The sequence below is a fragment of the Mirounga angustirostris genome, unplaced genomic scaffold, assembly GCF_029215605.1.
Source record: "Mirounga angustirostris isolate CCGP_5_RB_7025 unplaced genomic scaffold, mMirAng1.0.hap1 SCAF_2, whole genome shotgun sequence".
NCBI lineage: Eukaryota > Metazoa > Chordata > Mammalia > Carnivora > Phocidae > Mirounga > Mirounga angustirostris.
This window is the reverse complement of record NW_026991710.1, coordinates 119,377,892-119,398,827: the sequence shown is the minus strand read 5'-3', so window position 1 is coordinate 119,398,827 and position 20,936 is coordinate 119,377,892. Positions and strand designations below refer to the sequence as shown.

Here is a 20,936-nt window from a genome sequence, read left to right as displayed (position 1 = left end):
AAAACAAGTAAGAACTATCAAGGAGACCTTCAAACAGAAGGTGTCTCATATTCTTATCTTACCTAGTATACCACATATCCTGGAAGAGTAGAGAAGGTGGTTCTTCTTTAATTTGAGTAGTGTAAACTACTTCTCCTTTGTTCCGAAACTTCCTGTAAAGCTAAGGCTCTGAAGCACTCTTCAGTCAGCTAGCAGGAGCTCTGCTGAGCTTTGGGTTTGAACTGCTCTCCTTGGAGATCCCAATTTTTCTAAGAAGTATCCTCTCTGTTTCCTTCAAACTTGGATTCTCCTGGAACCACTATCTCCTACTTTTCAAATTGTCTGAGCTATGCTTTTTTCCACATAGTGTTGAACTTGTGGATTTTGCTCTGAATAATTAGACCCTTCCTGCCCTAGGACTATCCCACATTTGCTTTCTCACCTACACACTCTCTTGTCTTCTTTCTCATGTTCTATGTCTCCTGGATCACTAGTCATTTCTAGCTTTAGCTTATCTGTACCAAAACCTTGTTTTATTTCCTGTGAGTCAACCATCTTATGATGGGAGAATTAACACCCCTAAAGCCTGATTTTCTCTTGTCTACAGGAAAATCACACATATGATTGACTCAAGAGATTCAAGAAAGATGGGGAGTTATATTCTTCAAGCTCTTCATTTGTCCTGCCTCCAAATGATGTTCTAGATGGAGACAAGTAAAACAAGAGGCTAACTATACCTCGGGCTAACTATACCTCAGGATCATCTATTCCCCCCCACCCGCTTCTCCCCTCTTATTTTCTCTTTATGTAAGGCCTTGATTTAATATTTTTAATCTACTTGTAAAATAGTTGGCATTAGAGAGGGACAGCAATTTCATTTTAAAAAGCTACTAATTCCACATATAGATACTAAGTGCAGCACATTTATAAAAAATAATATTCCTGAAAAATTTTTTTTTAAATTACCTTAATTTAAGCACCACCTCCTAAAGTGTAAGCCCTTAAGTGTAATATATAGAATGCAACTCTTGTAAAATATTTTGTTTTGGGAAAGCATGTCTAAAAATTGCCTCATTCAGGATTTGGTGAAAGCCAGACCGTGAGTCAATGTGTTGTGTGTAAAGATGTCCAGATTGAACAACTGCTTTCCAGATTGCTTGCTACTTCCTGCCCAAACAAATGGATTCTTTCAGGAGACCACCAACCCCTGAAGGCAACATTCCAGGCCCCTATTTCCTTTATTTGTCCTCAGCCCCCAAATACCTCCTAGACATCAATCATTCTGTGTCCTTAGAGTTCAACAACTGTGAGTGCACTTCTCTTCGCCATCCATCTTTGGTGATTCGGGCTCTGACTTTCCTGTCACCCCTCCTGTAACTCTCTTCACCAGCTCTACTGGCCTCATCTCTTGGTTTGGAGGTAAAACAGGGAAGCAGGCAGCCGCTCCTCACTAACCCACGTGCCCTTCTGGATCTACTGATGGGCCCTCCAATCCTATTGGTTCCCATGTCGACCTGGTAGTCCTGGGAAAATGTTGTCCTCTTGGCCTCTGGGCAGGTAAAAGCCTTAAGGTTGTTCTCTGTGTTGTTCAGTCTTACTTCTGCTATCCTAGTTTCAACACTACAGATTTCCATTAACTGACAATATTTCTTTTAGTATTCAGAGGGACCTGCTTCCATTCTTGGAATAATGTTTTCCTCCTTTCTTAAGCAGCACATATGTTCCTGCTGAAAAGAGCAGCAGAAAGCTGCAAGCGCTTGTTTCTCAAGTGGAACGTGGATCTGGAGCTTGCACACGAAGTCTGTATCCAGTGTCAGGTGATGAGGCCAGACCAGTTTGGGGCTTTCAGCATATAGGGTCAGCTATCAAAACTTGAAGAGACATGAGCACAGACTTGTTTTTAATTCAAAGCGTTGAGGATGGAGTCTCAGTCACCAAGGTGTAATAGTCATGAAAACAAGACAAAATAGTATTTTCTGAGGATTGACATGAGAGAAGCTGAGGGAGTTGGGGACAAGCTGGAGAATGGGAGTCTGCTGGTACTGACGAGAGCAATTTGAACCAAATTTGTTCTTTTCATATGCAAATACGCTCTCTGCTCTACAGCTGGCATCTTCACTGCTCCAGAGCACAGAGGATCAAAGAGCATTTCCCGAGAGCACCGTTGTTCCAGGAAGAGGTTCTTTTTTTCTCTCTCTCTAGATTCTTCAATGATACTTAAATTCAGAACCGGTACTGAGTGGGTAGTTTATTTTCATATGTATAATATTCCGCACTAAGGAAGTGAATTTCATCTTCTCAGACATTTTGTTTTTCTTTTAAAAGGCCAACATGTTTTTATTTAACACACACAGAGATATGCATAAGATGTGGTGGTTTATTTGTATATTATTCTGTTATGGGGAAAAAGTAAAAGAATTTATCTCGGGATCTTTCCCCCCCTACAACATGAATGTAGCTTTTTACATGAAGGAAATCAGCTTAATTTTATAACTGAACCAGTTATAATGAAATTTAGGAGCAGTGGTGCTCAAATCTCAGTGTAGCAAGAATTCTAAAGCAATGTTTCTATAACAACATCTTTTAAATTCCCCCTTGCAAATTATTGCCTATGTTCCTCAATAACTTTGTCATCTGCTTCCTCCCTAAGGCATTGCTCTCATCTTTTCCTCATGTTTTATTTGGGTTCTATTATCAAAGTATCGAGAGTCTTAAAATTCTTGTTACAAAGCTAAATCACCATTGAACATGCAGAGGACCAGACAGAGCAGAACAACGTTTTTTGGGGAAAAAAAATAGGCTGCTGAATACTCTACTGTTGGTGAAAAGCAAATCAATAAATATAGTCTTCATCCTTGAGCCACATGTTGTGATCCACAAATGTGACTGACTGACTAGTAAAAAAAAAAAGAGAGAGAGAGACAGATGGAATTTAGTGGAACAATGAGGTAGCAACAGGCATATTATTGTTCTGGACATGCGCTAACACAAGCAAAGTTTAAGCCCAATGCAACCTGACACATTGTAGGTATACAGTACATTTTGTTTCCTGCCCCCCAACCCCCATCTTCTTTGCATGCTTCACGTATTATCTTAAATGAGAACAACCTTAAAATTTGTATGATATTAGCATTTTATTGTTGTAATATAGGAGCAAAAAATACAGCATTATTTCAGTATGTCTAAAAAATTCTTGCATTAGGATGGCTTTCCTTCTTGTGTGTGTGTGTGTGTGTGTGTGTGTGTGTGTGTGTGATGATTTCTTGGGTTTTTTTTTTTTAAGATTTTTATTTATTTAGGAGAAAGAGTGAGAGTGAGCACAAGCAGGGGGAGGAGCAGAGGGAGAGGAAGAAGCAGACTCCCTATGGAGCAGGGAGCCCAAGGCTGGGCTTGATCCCAAGACCCTGAGATCATGACCTAAGCCAAAGGCAGACACTAACTGACTGAGCCACCCAGGCACCCCTTAGATTTATATCTTATCTTTCAACCTTAAACACTGAGTTGCTTATTTCCCCCTGACCTTCTAAAAACCTAAAATTAATACTGTTGGTTCATGTTATGGAGGAGTATTTATCCTCCTTGAAAAGTCAGGCCCTGATTTTGAATTTGGGACTTTTTTTTTTTTTTAAACTTCATTGCCTTAAAAGACAAAATAAAACCAAAAAAGGAAAAGAGAAAGAATTCCAAACATTCTAATCTTTTTATGCCAACTTTTATGTATTTTTTATTTTTCCAACAAATATTGCTTATGTTGGCAGTTATGCATGGTTCACATACTCTTGAGGGAAGTATGTGTTAATTAAAATCTCCCACACAACAGTTAAGGGGGAAATAACACATTTTTGTTTTATCTCTATGAGGACTTAAAAACAGTTGTTTAATTGAAAGAAAAGCTGTGGTGGGTTAAGAGAGATATATTCCTGACCCTAATAGTCCCACATCTTATAAATATACAGTGATGACTTCAATGACCTCATCTTTCAGAATGATGAGAGAAACATACGTTAGAGAGGAAATTTGAGATGGCAGAAAAGAGAACACAAAGGGAAAATGCCAGATGAGAAAAATTACAGAAAGTAGCCTTGATTAGGTGAAAATATGCTAAAATGAACAGGCATGGCAAGATGTAATGTTAGACTCAATGAATTAAAGACTCTTAAAGATTCTATAGAGAATACTGAATGCTCATAGAATGTATACATTAATGGCCATAAATCAGTGAGTATGATATCAAGCCACATTTTTCTAAGAAGCAGCCTTCAGAAAATATTTAAAAGTGAATAGAGTATTCCCAATTACTTAGGAAAATCTCATTCTGTGGATATTAATATGAAGCAGGGACACTCTGTATTCTGCCATTTTACTGCACACAACTGAATTATCATGGAATGCAGTGCCCTGGGAACAAAGCAGTATTGTCTTCTGAACCCACTCAGGGGATCTGAACTGTAGAGATTGGCAGCCTAGGCTTCAAAAAATCGTTGTCTTAAAATTCTGGAGAGAAAGGAAGAATAAAGAACAGAAAGGAAGAAGAGACTAAATACAGGAAAGCATATTATACATGTTATACTGGCGAAGCAATTAGAAAGAGGGGCTATTCGGCTTAAGTGTTACATTTTTAAATGCATGCTGTAAATTTGTGTAATCTCGATTTAATCACTGGTATAGGATGGTAACTGTGAAACCATTTAACGGAGTACAGTAATTTATTAGGCTGGAAACATAACCCAAATTGGCTTATCAGTTGATTAGTGGGCATCTAATTTTCTGGAATACAAGGAGAAAGATATATATGTGACATTTATAAGAAACCTGACCAAACAAAAGGAATTTGAGAAGTAAGTAAAAAAACTGTATTCTAGGCTGCAAGAGTCTTTCCGACAGCCTTAGGGAAGTGGCTGATCCTCTTAGCCATGGTAAGATAAGAATGGTGCTGTTGAGGAAGCCTCGAAGCCAGATGGTTATTTCCCTAAAGCCCTGTTTGTATAAGGCTGCTTTTTTATTCAAAATCCCCCATCCTCAGTGCCCTGGCCTTTTTTGCCCTTGAGGGGCATGGATATATCTCTTCCATTTTCACTATGAAGAGTCCATAGAGGGTACAAGAGGTAAGATTTCTTCAAAGGAGGAGGTATGCTTCCATCAGGCTATATTGGGTTCTAGATATAACATTTATTTTTAATTGCAAGAAAAAGATAACTTATTAGCATTTGCAGTCTTCCTTTTTGATGAAGGAAGTATACAGAGCAGAGGAGCAAGTCTTTCCATAACCCGTTGGGACATCTCAGGTGTTAAAATAATGCCTCCCTGTGAGCCACCACTCTGTATAAAGGAACACTAACCCCTCAGCTAAACCCCTGCTCATAGGTTGAGTTGACTATTTACATGTAGCTCATCTGCCAGGCAGACAGAAAATAAGCTTCTGTTATTTTTGGCTTCTTTGGAAGTGCCTAATCAGAGGTAAAATTAACAAGTGTAAGCATACACATCTGATTCCACAGAAGGAAACATATTAATGATACCTATGATTTCTGAAACTAACAAATAATCCAGTAAAAGGTTTTAAAACATTTTTATTTATCTATATGAAAACAAGAAAATACCAACCCCCCAAAATCACAGCTATAAATTTAATAAAATGCTTTTACTGAAAAATCAGAAGGTTACACAAAATTAGGACCAACCTGGACCATGGTTAAGCATATAACTACCATAAGAATATTGGAGAGAGAAAATCCATTTTTGTGCCGAGCCATAACTATATTCATATTAACGTTAATAATAACATGTGCCTAGCATTCTAAGTAGATTGCTTCATATAATCTTTATAACAAATCTATGAAATATGTCCTTTTACGTTCATTCTAAAGATTAAAATATAGTGACTCGAAGAGATAATTTATACAAAGTCGCATAACCCCTTAGGCTGGATCCAGGTTTCAAATACAGTGTTATCTTGAGTGAAAAAGCCATTCCTCTATGTTCTTTATGCTATACTGTGTGGTTTCTCCTCTAAGCCTAACTTTCTTTTTGCTAATGTAAGAACAGAAAATAGAGATGTGAAAATTCTTGTCAAAGTCCCCTGCCCTCGTCTCCTTTGCTTGTGGCCATTGCGTTGTTCTGGAGGAAGGAGGATAAACTCTGTTAGATGCCACTAACACTGAATGGCAAGAAGAGAAATGAAATGGAGTGAGGCAAGAAAAATGACCTGACTTCAAAGAAGAAAGAGTCCTTAGGAGAAAGAGAGAGCTGCTTAGAGTCAACTGTGAATTCACAGCACCCCCGCAGCTCCTGCCTCTGCTCTTGTGAAAGCCTATGGCCTACATCTTTGCTAATTCGCACACTCCATATCCAATGAAGGTCCTAGAACGTTAGGATTTGGCCAGTGCTGCTGAATTTGAAGGCACCTGAATGAACAGTTGTGTTCCGCTTCTGATGATTATTGCTGGGACTGAACTCTCTGATAGCAGAGTATGGAGACAGTTCGAGGCTTCCAGCCAAAGTGGGCTAGAATGCTGGCAAGGCTGTGTGGACTCAAGAGACTTGACATGATTTAGAAATGATGGCCAGATGAAGCAAAAACTGATATTTTATGAAAACAGTATTTCTGGGTAGAGAGAATATTTAACTTAACAAGAACGCTGCAGACCCTGCCCCTTAGCTCCTGGACCCTCATATAGTAGAACTACAAGAGCAAAAGATGATCTGTGCTATCTTCCTAAGACTCCAAGTAGTAGCTTGGAGCATCTCGAGCAGAGGTTAGAAACTTCTGGTCCTTAGGCCAGATCTAGTCACAGAGGTATGTTGTGTGGTTCTTACAGCTTTAGCCTACACAGTGACTGGAATTTCAAGCCCTGAACAGATCCTCAAATCAAGCCACAGTGGGCTTTCATTTCTTCGGGCAATGAATTTGAATAGAGGTCCCCTCTGTTAACATAGCATAAGCTTTCCAGTTTGCTCAATGCCTAGACCTCCCCCCAAGGTATTGAAGCTTTATTTATTTTTATTCTTGCACTTATAGCGAGGATTCCCTTCCATGGAGTGAGAGCTGTCTGGCTCCTGTATGAATCTATGCTGGGGATGCCGGTGGGCATCTCATCAAAGCACTGGCAATAGAAAGTGAACCCTCATGTTGCTAGTTACTCCAGAAGAGTAAACAGAAAAAAAAATAGCAGCTCAGAGCTCTTTTATTTTTTTAAATAAAAGTTTCAAATTATAGCTTTTTAAAAAAATAGTCATTACTTCTATATTGCTATTTTTTCCCCTTTTCAGTAAAAAATAAAACAGTCTATTCAGTGGACACAAGCACATTTGAATCCCAACCTGTCAGCATCTTGTATATGTAAACTCTTCTGGACTTTGGGAACATTTTTTTTTAATAGCTTAGTCCAAAACAAAACCAGTAAGAAGGCAGCAATAAAAATTAAAAAAATATATATAGAGATGGATGATGATAGATAGATAGATAGATAGATAGATAGATAGATAGATGAATGATTGCAGAGAGGCTTTTATTAACTGCCCATTTAATTCAAGAAATTCCTAAATGAATAAAACAAAACAACAGAAGCAAAACCCAAAGTGCGCTTTTAGTCTTATGAATTTAAGAAGGCCATTTATGCAGAGCAGAGTTTTGTTTGGATAATGGGCAGTGGCAAGTATGGTTGGAAGACTGAGAAATAGAGTTTTCAGGCTTCTCTATTGGCTACCAAATAATTCTTATGCAGGTTAGATTTTATAGTGATCAAATGAGTAATATCGCCATGAAGCAATCCAATCACTCATCATTTATCACCCCTCCAATGGGACAGTTTCAGTATGTATAGATCCGTGGTGTGTATGGGTTTCACTATATGAAATGCAATGACTCATGCACTGGTTTGGTATTTACCAAGAAATATTGGACCTGGTGACAGTGTTTAAGGAGTTACCTGACTATGACTGAGTCAATAAAAAACATTTTACAGAATAATAAAACACTAAATATTGGTAAGTGTTGATATTAACATTGGTAAATTTAGTATAGTGAAGGGCACCTGGGTGGCTCAGTTGGTTCAACAACTGCCTTCAGCTCAGGTCATGATCCTGGAGTCCCGGGATTGAGTCCCGCATCGGGCTCCCTGTTCAGGGGGGAGTCTGCTTCTCCCTCTGACCCTCCCCCCTCTCATGTGTTCTCTCTCTCTCAAATAAATAAATAAATAAATAAAAATCTTTAAAATAATAATAAAAATATTAGTATAATGATACTGGTAAATTTTGTTTTTCATAGAAAATCCATTAATAAAAAGGGGCTAATATCTTTCTCAACTCCACCCTAAGGGACAGGTAAACAGATGAAGAAATTGAGTGTCCAAGAGTTTGTGACTTAACATCACATAACTAAAAAACAAGGAATGTAGGAATACAGCTGAGGAATCCTGAATGATCTCAGGATCTTTCCATGATATCTTACTGCGTAAGCTTGAGGGAACAGAAAATCCTCTGGGCTGTTGGGAAGAAAAGAGATATGTACTGCTCAAGATAGGAGTTTAGTTTTTGTTTTCTGTGCTGTTTTTATAGAATATAGAGAAATACGAAGTGTCATTATTGCTGTTTTTACTTCTTCAGTATTGGGATACCTGTAAATTGGGTTGGACAGAACATTTCAGTTTAATGAAGATTTTCTGTTTTTATTAGGAGTGAGTCTGAGAGTTTCACTGATAAAATGGAGAATAGCTGCTCACTTCTGGGAAGTAACCACAGCCCACAATCAAGCCTGATAAGAAATCTGAAAAGGAGTAACTTATTTTGAGCAAAGGTGTCATAAGCTCATCAGGTAGAGATGAGGCTACAACCAAGGAAGAGGGCAAGATGCATGTGTTTGAGGCAAATAAACTCCAGCTTTAAAATCCAGGGACAGATACAGTCAATATCAGTAAGTGGAGAGAAAGCTGTACACTCTGAACAGATAAGCGAGCAAATGAGTGATGAAGTTAAACACATTCATAAGGCAAGTAGAGGAAATGATCAAAGTAACCACCAAAGAACAGTAAAATCTAAATCTAGCTTTTTTTTTTTTTCCCCCTTCCGGAGATATGTTGACGTTGAAACCTTGCATCAGTATTTCCTAAAACTGTAGATCTCTTGAGGCAGACAATAAAGAATCATGGCAGTGGGTCTTCCAAAGAGAGATGCCGGTGTGCAGGAGAGGAATTCAGTATGTCAAGAAAAGAAATGGAGCTAATGAGGAATGATGTAAACAAGCCACCAGGGTTTTACTAATGGAAATGTGAGTGCTTACTATTCCTAAGCCTCTAGTTCTTAATATGTAAAACTGAAATAATAATTCAAAGTTCTGTTTTGAGAAATCAAAATATAATTAGCAAAATGCCTCAAAAATAGGGAGGGCTAAATAAAGTGTAGCTATTATATTTTCCACACATACTTTCCTAAGCTCTCCTGTATTGGCAGAGGCATTTAAATAGAGGTGGTTTAAATAAGGAACAAATCATGACATACAGGAATAAAAGGATCTCAAAGTCTGGCAAGAAGAGTTCAGAAGGTAAAAAATTTGCCCAGCATTGCCTAGCTAATAGAACTAAGCAAAAAACAAACTGATTCCAAAGCTCCTGCATTTTCCTCTATCCCATTCTGCTTCTATAAATGAGATGATCTGTAAGCCACTGAAAGGTGATAATTAGATTTAAAATTTCCTTTGCTTTCAAGTTTCCGATTTAAGCCGTAGTACCTCTGTCCCAGTGGATGAAGGTGCTGTAAATTGCTGCAGTGGCAGAACATAGCTTAAATGCAACTGTCCTTCTGTCCCTTACTGAAGCAGTCAGAAGTGTGGGGTAAGGATGGTGATATAGAGCCCGCACACTCTCACCAGGGATCTAGATCCCATGTTCCCCCAGGCTGCCTTAAGCCACCAGCTGAGCATAAACTTGAACCCTCTCTGGTGAGGACACTTTGCATCAGACTTAGCCATCCAACTGCAGGTAGTAAAACTACTATTTCAAAGCCAGGGGAGAAGAGGTGTTGGGACATGCTGAAAAGGAATATATTTTTGGATTTTTTCCCCCAAATTGTGGGAATGATATGTGGGAGGAGAAAATATTCAAGTAAATATGGTATGGTGCAGAGCGTCTGTAATATGAGCCTGGTGTCTCAAGGGAAAATCCTACATTTGTGGCCCCAGGGCAAGAATTAACCCATTCTTATTCCACACTTCTCCCTCCCAGACTTGGCTGGAATCCCAGACAGAGGGCTTTTCTAACCCCTCGTCTTCTTCCTCTGCCGCTGGCCTGTGGCTTGTGCGCTGCTTTGCTAGGGTAGCCCCTCGTCCCAGTTTCTGTCGCTGTGTTTGATCGTAGCCAATAGATTGGTAAGGACCAAGGAAGGGTGCATCAGTACATTTGAACTACTCCCGCCCATGTCAATAAGGAACAGCATGAAGTTTCCCGGATATAGCCCCGCTCAGCTTACTTTGCCTAGGTGTGAATTAAAGCGCAGGGTTTAATGACTAATTAAAGTCCCTCAAGTCCCTGAGCTGGGTGTGCAGAGTCGCACGTTAGAGCTGGGATCCCAGGGAGGTCGGTGGAGACTAGCAGGGGCGGCAAATGCGGTCAGTGGAAATGAACCCTCAGTTCAGCTCCGCAGCACGTGACTTCCTATTTCTGTAAGGTACTTCCAAGGGACTTCCTCCGTAAAAAATCAGTCTGAGTCCCGGGAGATTTCATTCAGCGCAGTCGCTAAGTTTACTTCCAACTCGGGACAGAAGTTTTCCCTGAGACCCCGTGTCAGTTTCTTTTCTTTCTCCTTCCTCTGTCATTGCCAGCATGCAAGGATCTTGTGGCTCCCGCTCGTGATCGGAAGCTGAATACACTGGTGCAGATCTCAGTAATCCACCCCGCGGAGCAGGGTCTGACAAGATACTCAAGCACGGAAATTGTGGAGGTGAGTGAGCGTGCTGTGTGCCTGCCGTCCTCTGCCCTGCTTGTCGCCTTCTCAGCCTCTCTCTGGATTTGAGCAAACAGCTGAAATAAGTTAGTCCATGGCCTGTAGCTATGCTGTGCTACTGTCCTCTGTCATTTAGGAAAGCATACCTGAGGTTATTAAGCATGCATTGCTAACTTACCAAAATAAACAGATGAGAGAAGAGCTTGCCCTTTTCAAAAGAGACCTTATTTTCTTTAGTAAATAGGAAAAAAAAAAAAATCTCACTTTGAATCCTTAAATAGATCACCAAGTAGAGAAAAAAATACACATTTTTGAAAAACTAAATGGAATGAATACTTATTTGGGAGGAATAAAAGAGAGTCATAAAGTGCCCCCAGAGAAGTTAAGTGTTTGCACTTTTCATTTTTTCCTGTGTTCTTCAGGCTGCCCATGGAAACTTTATATTCTTTGCTATTTGTGTGTGTCTTTTTAAAGTACCGTGTTTTTCAAAGAAAGGTAGGTGATTAATTTGAAAAACTGTAATGTTTCTAGCTAAAGGGTGTTATATTACTCATCAGATGAGAGATTTCCTATTTACATTTATTGTTACTAATGTAACATTCAAAATGTGTCGGGAGGAAACTTGTTATTGTATTGGATCAGATTCAAAAGAGGAAGTGTTTCCCTTTTGATTATTTTGTTCTGATCACACATATTTCACGCACTTAGTGAATGAGAAATACGGAACATCTGGGACTACAGAAAGTGTGCTTTAAACTCCTTAGCTTTGCATGCTTTTTTTCAGATTTGTAAGCCCTGTCTGTTTTGACCGGGGAATTTCTCTGTAGGGAACTAAGCAGCCTACCCTAGACACTGGGTTTGCTCAGTGCTGGCCTGTGCTTGGCTGCTGGAATAAATGATTCAGACTGAACTCAACTCATTTCTCTAATGGGAATGACCCAGATCCTGCATGTAGCCTTGAATCTGCCCTTTGGAAACTTTAGGTTCCAATGCTGGTATAATTTGTAGTTAATGCTGTAGTTGAAATAACAAAAATGGTCTGTTCGTATATCGAAAACTTGACTAAAATTGTAAAATTGTTCATTTCTATGAAAAAAAAATTTCAAGTTTGTCCCAGTTTATTCTTAAAATATTGCCAAAACTTAAAAGAAATGATTTTGATACATTTCATTTGTTTATGTTTGAACATACATAGCTGTTTTGGGCTGTTTTATTGACTGTTTTTCCAAAGTGTCTAACACAGAGCTGAACAAAAAGTAGTATTTGTTGAAGAAAAGGAGAAAGAATGAATGACTAAATAACTTGGGCTTCCAGAAACTCATAGACACCTGGTTTACTAAATTCTAGCAAACACTCAATATTTGGCAATATTCATATTTAAATATAGATGTAAAATTTAGTGTTGGATGTCAGCTCTCTCAAAATGAAATCTGAGGCATTGAAATATTCTGTGCACTGCATCCTGTGCTAGTAATTTTATAGCCCGAAGTCCATCATACTTAGTTTCTTTCATTAGTTTTCAAATCGGTCTGAGAAAAAACACAGCTGAACACCTGAAGACAAATGGACATTATCAGAGCATGGCTTTCAATTGAATCATTACAGAAAGGAAGTAAATGGTACTTGATGAGCAAATAGCTTCATTTTAATTGATCAGTCAATATCTTAGATCATTTGCATGAATTTCAGGTTAAATCCATTAAATCTATTCTTAATGGACTGACAACTGACCCTAATTAAGGATTCTGCATATAATGAAAAATTGTTTTTCCAGAGTATTAGCAGTTCTGACACTGTTGCAGTGCCATTTACTATCAGCAGCTCTATCAGTATTTGGGGCTCTGGGCCTTGCTGTCGCCCACGAGCATCATTCGGCAATTCACATCGCTTTTCCAATAGAACTATTTCCTAGAAAAACAAACAGACTCAGACACACTTTCTGCATTCTCATGTGTCCCTGCATGCTGCCAACTGCAGTTGCTGCTTTATTGAATCAAAGTGGTCTGCTTGTGCTGTTACAGGGAACAAGGGACCCGCTGTTTTTGACTGGTGTCACATTCCCATCTGAGTATCCCATCTATGAGGAGACCAAAATAAAGCTAACAGTCTATGATGTCAAGGATAAGTCTCATGACACTGTAAGTACTTGTACTTATTTCTCTTTTTTTGGGGGGGGGGGGGGAGGAGTTATGCTTTTCCAAACCATTGGGTTTGGATATAACTGGCATTTTTCAAAGAGGGTGTTTATACTGTGTTTATGCTTGTCTTATGTTTATAGTTTGCTGAGGATCCCCACCCCCACCCCTCCACACCCAATTCATTTGGCAATTGGTGAGGAGCAAAAGCTTTCAGAACAGATTTTTCTCTTTCTCAGGAAGGCTGGCTTGATCTCTTGTTTTACCTTTCTGTGGTTGTTTTAAGGAGTTGCTGAAGGAGTCATAGTGTGGGCATAAGGCAAGTGGAAGAGATGAACTTTATATACTATTTTAAAACTTTCTAGATATTGTAATTATTCTAAAACAGGAGGTTGATAAAGTGCTCTACTTTCACCGTTTATTCTGGACAAGACTGTGTAGAGAGATACTCCCTCTATTTTCCTGAAGTTGTCCTTGGCACCAAAGCAAACAGAGGGGATAAGGAGAAGCACTAGCCACACGTTTTAATCGGCCTCCTTGCATGGAGGTTATGTAAAGCCCCCGTGGGCTTTTGTCCTAAATTCTTCAGTCTTCCTACAGGGTCTGACTTTTCTTCTCCCTGCATCAGACTGCCTGGTTAGATAGTCAAGGACCTAGGCACTATCTCTAGAGGCCATTCTTAAAATTCCTGGACAGAAGACAATGCTGTTGGGTAGGTGCTGGGAAGGGGATGGCTTAAAAGAGGCCCTCTCCTTCAAATCACTCCTGTCTGTTTTCAAGGCAGGGAAGCTACAGCAGTGTTGATGATCAATAGTGAGCCACATGCCAGGGAACACTTTGAAGGCAGGGAGGCCTTTAGGTTCCAGTAGAGTTTCTGTTGAAGCTAAGCGGTGCTGCTGGACACAGAGAATCACCCATACCTCATCTGGGGAAAACGTCATTTTAAACTCCACCCTCATGTAGGTTATGGTTCAAATAGATAGTGGGAGGAGGTGATGCAACTGTGCAGGGGAGTAGTAAGCAGAGAAATGATTAGGATGATGTGAACTGTGGGATTTTCTGTTCCTCCAAGCACATGATCAAATTCAATTCCCCCAGCAATCCCAAAGCATAGACAGGACAGAATATGGCAAGGGCAGAGGTCTAGGAACACTGTTACAGAAATGAATGTTTCCCCTAAACTCTTGAGTTTGTGAAGTCCTTAGAAATGTCAGAGTTATGGGGTGCCTGGGTAGCTCAGTTGTTAAGCGTCTACCTTCAGCTCAGGTCATGATCCCAGGGTCCTGGGATCGAGCCCTGCGTCGGGCTCCCTGCTCCGCGGGAAGCCTGCTTCTCCCTTTTCCACTCCCCCTGCTTGTGTTCCCTCTCTCGCTGTGTCTCCCTCTCTCACTGTCTCTCTCTGTCAAATAAATAAAATCTTAAAAAAAAAAAAAGAAATGTCAGAGTTAGAAATATGAAATACCTAAGATGTTTCTATCCCCTTTACTCTCCCTCATTTAAAATGTGCATGGATGTTAATGATTTACAGATAGATAATTAGCTTACTCATTAATTATGCTTTTTATTGGCTTCTATTCTGAAAGGTACTTATTTAAGATCTATTAAAGACTTCCTTCCTTCATCAGAGGTGTCATCATATAAAAATATTGGATGAACCTGAATCCCTGCTATGAAATAAGACTTGTGAAATTTGAGCATACTTAAGAGATGCAACCAGCTTTCATTTACTAAGAGCTGTTAATTAAGGCATAACCTCTTCCTTAAAATACCTAACAATTAGCCCTGGTGATGGAAGTGTAAATAGAAACACAGGTTATTAATATGCTAATAGTCCCCATGGACATACAGTCTTTATCCTGGCCCTTGTTCTCTCATTTCTTAAGATTTTCTTTGGGTTGGGGGGCGGGGGAGGGGGGAAGGGGAAGCAGGAAGTGGTTTTCAAGTACAGTTTATAATTGTGAGCACTTAACAACCTAAAAAAATTAAGATCATAGTACTTTTAAGGCCTAAGAAATGAGAATATGTATATGTGTTTTAGAAAATTAATGAATTATGTGCATGTACTTAAAAGTAGTTTAAATATTTGATCCTAGCAAAGCATTGATCCTGTTAGGCTGACCCAGAACAACGAGATTTTTCTACTGACTGAAAACTAATGAGTTGAGTCAGATGACTAAGTTGCTTGCCCTTTCCTATTGAATTTATCATTACTTGGATTTCATCAGTCAAATAAATGTGTTACTTTGCCATGTCATATTCATTTACATACCTATTAATATTAGATATTTTTAAAGAGAAATGATAACCTTTCATCTGTGCCCTTGATACCGCTAATATGTAACTGGTTGTTGTTCTTGTATTCCTCTAAACATTGGACCTAAGATTGATTATCTTACTTAGTAACTTCAGCAGAAATGCAATTAATCATTGTAACCAAGGAGAAGAGTCTGTCCATTCAGAATGACTGTTGTTTCCTCCTACTACATCCTTCATCCTCCTCATTCACTGCAGTAAGTCTTGCACCGTGGCAGATGGACAGATAATGCTTGGCAGGTGGGGAGGTGGAGTACGGTGGGTGACAGGGTCATTATTAAAATTGGAGTGACCTTTTTACTATTTTCCTCATCATGAGAAAATGATCTGTTTTCTCAGAATGTGCGGCTCTAACATCCAGCTGGTTCGTGGGGACTTCAAAGCTTGAAATTGAAGCCCATGGCTAGGATAGGAGAGCCCAAGTTCAAACAGTGAAGCTGGTATCTTCTGGATATATACCGGTTGTGTGCTCTATTTTAAACTCTCTGGAAAATGAAACAACATAGACACAATTGCTTTTAGCACATAGCTCACAGTGTTCAGCCCTAGGGAATCAAGCTGGGACTATGGGTCTTTCATATGTTACAGAAAAAACTCAGAAGAAGGTGAAATTTACATAGGAGAAGAACATCACCATCAAACTTTGTCTTTTTCCCTTCCTCCCATGCAACTGGTGTCTTGGAAGATACTGAACAAGCTCTTTCAACACCACACTGAGGATAGCCATCAATCTGCAAACATATAATTAGGTCACAAAATTGGCTTTGCTCATGGTAGAAATTTGAATTTCTGTGTATTTTGCAGGAGTACACATTGCTTCATTTGTTCTTAGAGTAAATAAATGTTTGCTGTATCCTCAACTTGTTAGATGTTCATTTATAGGACAGAGTCCTGTGTCCAGTAGATACGGAACACTTCTCAGGTGAGGATATATGTCCTAAGATATTTTTTACTGCCAGTTACTAGCAACTCTCCATTTGTACCTTTCAGAAAAAAGTGACCTTATCAAGATTGGATGTAAATGTATTACATTATGTGAGTTATTATGTCCAAGGCAGTTTATTTCTAGCACAATTCCCTACATGGAAGTGTCCAGTTAAGTTTTTTGTGTTTTTCTATGGAAAAGAAAATCATTTACATTTGGTATACTCTGACTTGCTTTGATTTTCTACACTAACTTCTTAGAAGGTTAGGTCTAATTATACTTGTTGAGATCCAAATTCTGTAAGCTTGCCTTCTCTTTGTAGAAGATACAGTACAGCTGATTAGGAAAAGAAATGGATACTATTAATCACTAAGCACATACCAAGCACTGTGTTTAATTTGTTATACATGGTTTTTTCTTTACTCTCCAAAAAATTCGTTGAGGGAGGTATTACCTTGCCCATTTTAAAGGTGAAGAAACTGAGATTCTGAAAACTTAAGTAGGCCAAGTCAAAACTCGTTTCTTTTCTCCAGAGTACATATATTGTTAGCATTACCCTCATTTTCACTTACGCACAGTGGTATTTTTACTTCAGCTGATGCTTTAAAAATGTTCTTTAGTTGGGGTGCCTGGGTGGCTCAGTTGGTTGAGCGACTGCCTTCGGCTCGGGTCATGATCCTGGAGTCCCGGGATCGAGTCCCACATCGGGCTTCCTGCTCAGCGGGGAGTCTGCTTCTCCCTCTGACCCTCTTCCCTCTCTTGCTCTCTGTCTCTCATTCTCTCTCTCTCAAATAAATAAATAAAATCTTAAAAAAATGATATTAAAAAAATATTCTTCAGTTGGATCTTCAAAATTGATTGAGAAAAAAAAATGTCGGTATGCCAGTATAGGGAAAAAACATATCCAAAATTTTTAAGCGCTTAGATTAAGCATGTATAACTAATTGCAAATGTCTGAATAAGTTTTATGAAGTGGCCAACTAATATTAATGAAAAGATAGCTGTTATTACCTGTTGTGAAATGGTTATGTCTTAGACTTTTGCTTTTGTCCACCTGGCCTTTTCCTTTTGTGTATACTGCATGGTCCTCTCAACTTGTTGGTTCACTTTGCCTTTTGTAATGCTCTGGTCTCTACTGTAACATAATTTGCAAGGGGAGTTACCAATTCTGTATAGAAGTAGTTCGGGGTTCTAAGATGTTGCTGCCCTTCACAAATAATTTCACTTCCTTTCTATCTGTTGATGAATAGTATATATTTACAAAGAGCATATTCATATTTTTTTGAGGCATAATTTACATATAACAAAATGGACAGATCTAAAGTGTTCAGTTCAATGAGTTTGATAGTTGCTTATGGCCACATAACCTCTACCTGACTCAAGATATAGAACATTTCCATCATTCCAGAAAGTTCCTTTGTGCCCCATTCTGGTCAATTGCCACCCCACATACTCTGAGGCAACCACTTTTCCATATATAACAACGTGGATTTGTTTTGCTTGTTGAAATGTATGTGAATAAAATCATATAATATGTGTTCCCTTGTGCCTGGTATCTTTTGCTCAACATATTTTTGAGGTTCATATATGTTGCTGAATGGTATTATTACTGAATGGTATTATGTTGCAGTGATACCACAGTTTATTCATTCTCTTATTTACATTTCTCTACATTTAATAACTTACAGCTTTTGACAACAATGAACTAAATGTCTATGAATATTCGAGTACAAGTATTTGTGTGGATATTTGTTTTTATTTTGGGAGGTAAATACTGAGGAGTTAAAACTGTTAAGTCATAGGGCAGATAGATGCAGGTTTAACTTTTTTAGAAACTGCCAACGGTTCTTCAAAGTTATTGTATGACTTTATTCTCCTACTCTTACTTCTGTGTGAGAGTTCCAATTAACTCCACCAATGATGATATTGTCAATCTTTTTCATTTAGCATTCTAGTGGGTATGAAGTGGTTATCTTACTGGGTCTTAATTTGCATTTTCCTGATGACTAATTCTGTTAAGCACTTTTTCCTGTGCTTATTGGCCATTCATCTATCTTTTTTTTTTTAAGATTTTATTTATTTATTTGAGAGAGAGAGAGAAAATGAGAGGGGGAGGGGCAGAGGGACAAGCAGATTCCCCATTGAGCGAGGAGCCAATGCAGGGCTGGATCCCAGGACCCTGAGATCATGACCTGAGCTGAAGTCAGACGCTTAACTGACTGAGCTACCCAAGGATCCCTCTTTTTTTTTAAATGACGTTTCTGCTCAAGACTTTTTTCTTTTTAAAAAGTGGGGTTTTTTTTATTGTTAATTTATAAGAACTTTTCATATATGTGGATGTAAGTGCTTTTATGAATATATGTGTTACAGGTCCCCTCTCTTCCCTTTGGCTTGCCTTATAATTTCCTTAATGATGTATTTTGTTGTTCAGAGACTTTAAATTCTGAGTAAGGTCAGTTTATCAATCTTTTCATTAGTGCTTTTTGTGCCCCCAAAGATGATTATGCTTTGGGTCATGAGAATATTCTCCAGGGTCTTCCTTAAAAATGTTTTATTGTTCTAGCCTTTACATTTATGAATAAGATAGGAATCAAAGTTATTTTCCCCTATGTAGATATCTAGTTATTGTAGCACTATTTGTCAAAAATACTTTTTTCTTCACTAAATTCAGTAGGTGCCTTAACTAGAAATTCAGTTGTCTACGGATAGATGCAGGTCTATTTCTCGATCTGTTCTGTTCCATTGATCACTTTGTCTAGCTTCATGACCACATGACTATTGTAGCTTTATAGTAAGTCCTGAAATAGGTGATTTAAGTCCTCTATCTTTGCCAGCTTTGTTTTTTTATCAAGGTTTTGGTTTTGCCTATTCTAAGAGCCTTAGTTTTTCCACATAAGTTTGAGAATCACTTGTCGATTTCTTCAAAAAGCCCATTGGGATTTGGATTGGAATCGTGTTAAATCTATAGATCAATTTGGAGAGACTGGACATCTTAACAATATTGAGCCTGTTGATCTATAAATATGGTAGGCATATCATTCCACTTATTTAGGTATTTAAATTTTATCAGCAATATATTTGTGTTCAGATCCTTTGTGTGTGGTCATAATACATTTTAAGACTTAGGTATTTTTTTTTTTTTAAGATTTTATTTATTTATTTGACAGAGAGAGAGACAGCGAGAGCAGGAACACAAGCAGGGGGAGTGGGAGAGGGAGAAGCAGGCTTCCCGCCGAGCAGGGAGCCCGATGTGGGACTCGATCCCAGGACCCCGGGATCATGACCTGAGCCGAAGGCAGACGCTTAACGACTGAGCCACCCAGGCACCCAAGACTTAGGTATTTTTGATAGTTTTTCATGCTAACGAATGAGAGATTTTTAAAAATATAGTTTTAAATTCCTGTTTGTTAGTAGATAGAAATACAGTTACTTTTTGTGTATTGACCTTGTATCCTGCAGTCTTGCTAAATTCACGTATTAGTCCTAAAACACTTTTTAAGACTCCATAGGGGTTTGTAAACATATGATCATGTTATCTGTGAATAATGAAAGATTTTTATGTTTCCTTTTCCAGTCAAAGTGCATTTTATCTTTCCTTATTGCACTAGCTCGGTGCAATAGGACTTTCAGTACAATATTGATAGAAGTGGTAAGAGTGGAAATTCTCGTTTTGTTTCCAGATTTAAGGTAGAAGTGTTCAGTATTTCACCATTAAATTTGATCTTAACTGTAGGCTTTTCATAGATGTCTTTTATCAGATGGAGGAATTTCCCTCTATCCCCAATTTCCTGTGAGGTTTTTTTTTTGTTTTTGTTTTTTTTTTATCATGAATCGTGTTAGATTTAGTCAAATGACTTTTTTGGTATATATTGAGATGCTCAAATGTTTTTCTTACTTACTCTGTTAATGGAGTGAATTACATTAATTGTCTCTGTAAGTTAAACCAACCTTGGATTCCTGGAGCAATATTTTCACTATGCAGCAATCTCGCCTCTTTCTCAAGCTTCAGCCTAGTGCATGGGGAAATCAACCTCTGCTCTTCTGCCTCACATTGGAGAAAGCCCCGTGCAGCTCCTTGGTGAATCTCTCAGCTCTCCTGCACATTGAAATGTCCTCCTTCAGTATGTGACTTTCAGTGGGAAGGAGTAGGTGGATGGGCAAGACCCATGCTATGGCTAGGGCTCCTCAGGATTCAGATCTCTCATGCCAGGTAACATGTGCTCATTAAAAGTTTATTGCAAGTCCAGCTGGTTTCTATGGAATGTCGTCCCCTGTTGCTGCTCAGCCAGGAATAATATGGACCATGGGCATTTCTTCCTCCAGGAAGGGTCTGTCATTCCCTGGATTTCATTTCATTTTGGTTGCTTGACACCCTCAGTTTTCTGATGGGTTTAGCAAAAACTGTGATTGGTAGTGTCTCTGACTTCTTAGTGTTCCTTAGGGGTGACAGTCTCTCTTGCACGTTTTTGCATATTAACCAGAAGCAGAAGTGCTACAAATTTCTTTCCTTTAGCACTTATGCTACTCTCTATATATTAGCATTTCCATCTCTACCTTTTTCCCCTCCTCTGTCATCCACGTATCAAGTGCATTACAGTCCTTGCTGCTCTTTACACTGTTTTTCCCTTTCTCTCTTATTCCTGTTCGCT

General features: G+C 38.8%; 1 protein-coding gene across 4 annotated transcripts in view; it reads left to right on the top strand.

Moving 5' to 3' along the window:
• The window catches only part of INPP4B (inositol polyphosphate-4-phosphatase type II B), an 824,845-nt gene that overhangs the window by 446,264 nt on the left and 357,645 nt on the right, over positions 1 to 20,936 (top strand). For all 4 annotated transcript variants that reach the window (XM_064585102.1, XM_064585100.1, XM_064585099.1 and 1 more), the window contains 2 exons: positions 10,793 to 10,911; positions 12,936 to 13,052. In XM_064585102.1, the coding sequence (XP_064441172.1) occupies positions 10,793 to 10,911; positions 12,936 to 13,052 (236 nt within the window). The remainder of the gene's footprint in view (positions 1 to 10,792; positions 10,912 to 12,935; positions 13,053 to 20,936) is intronic.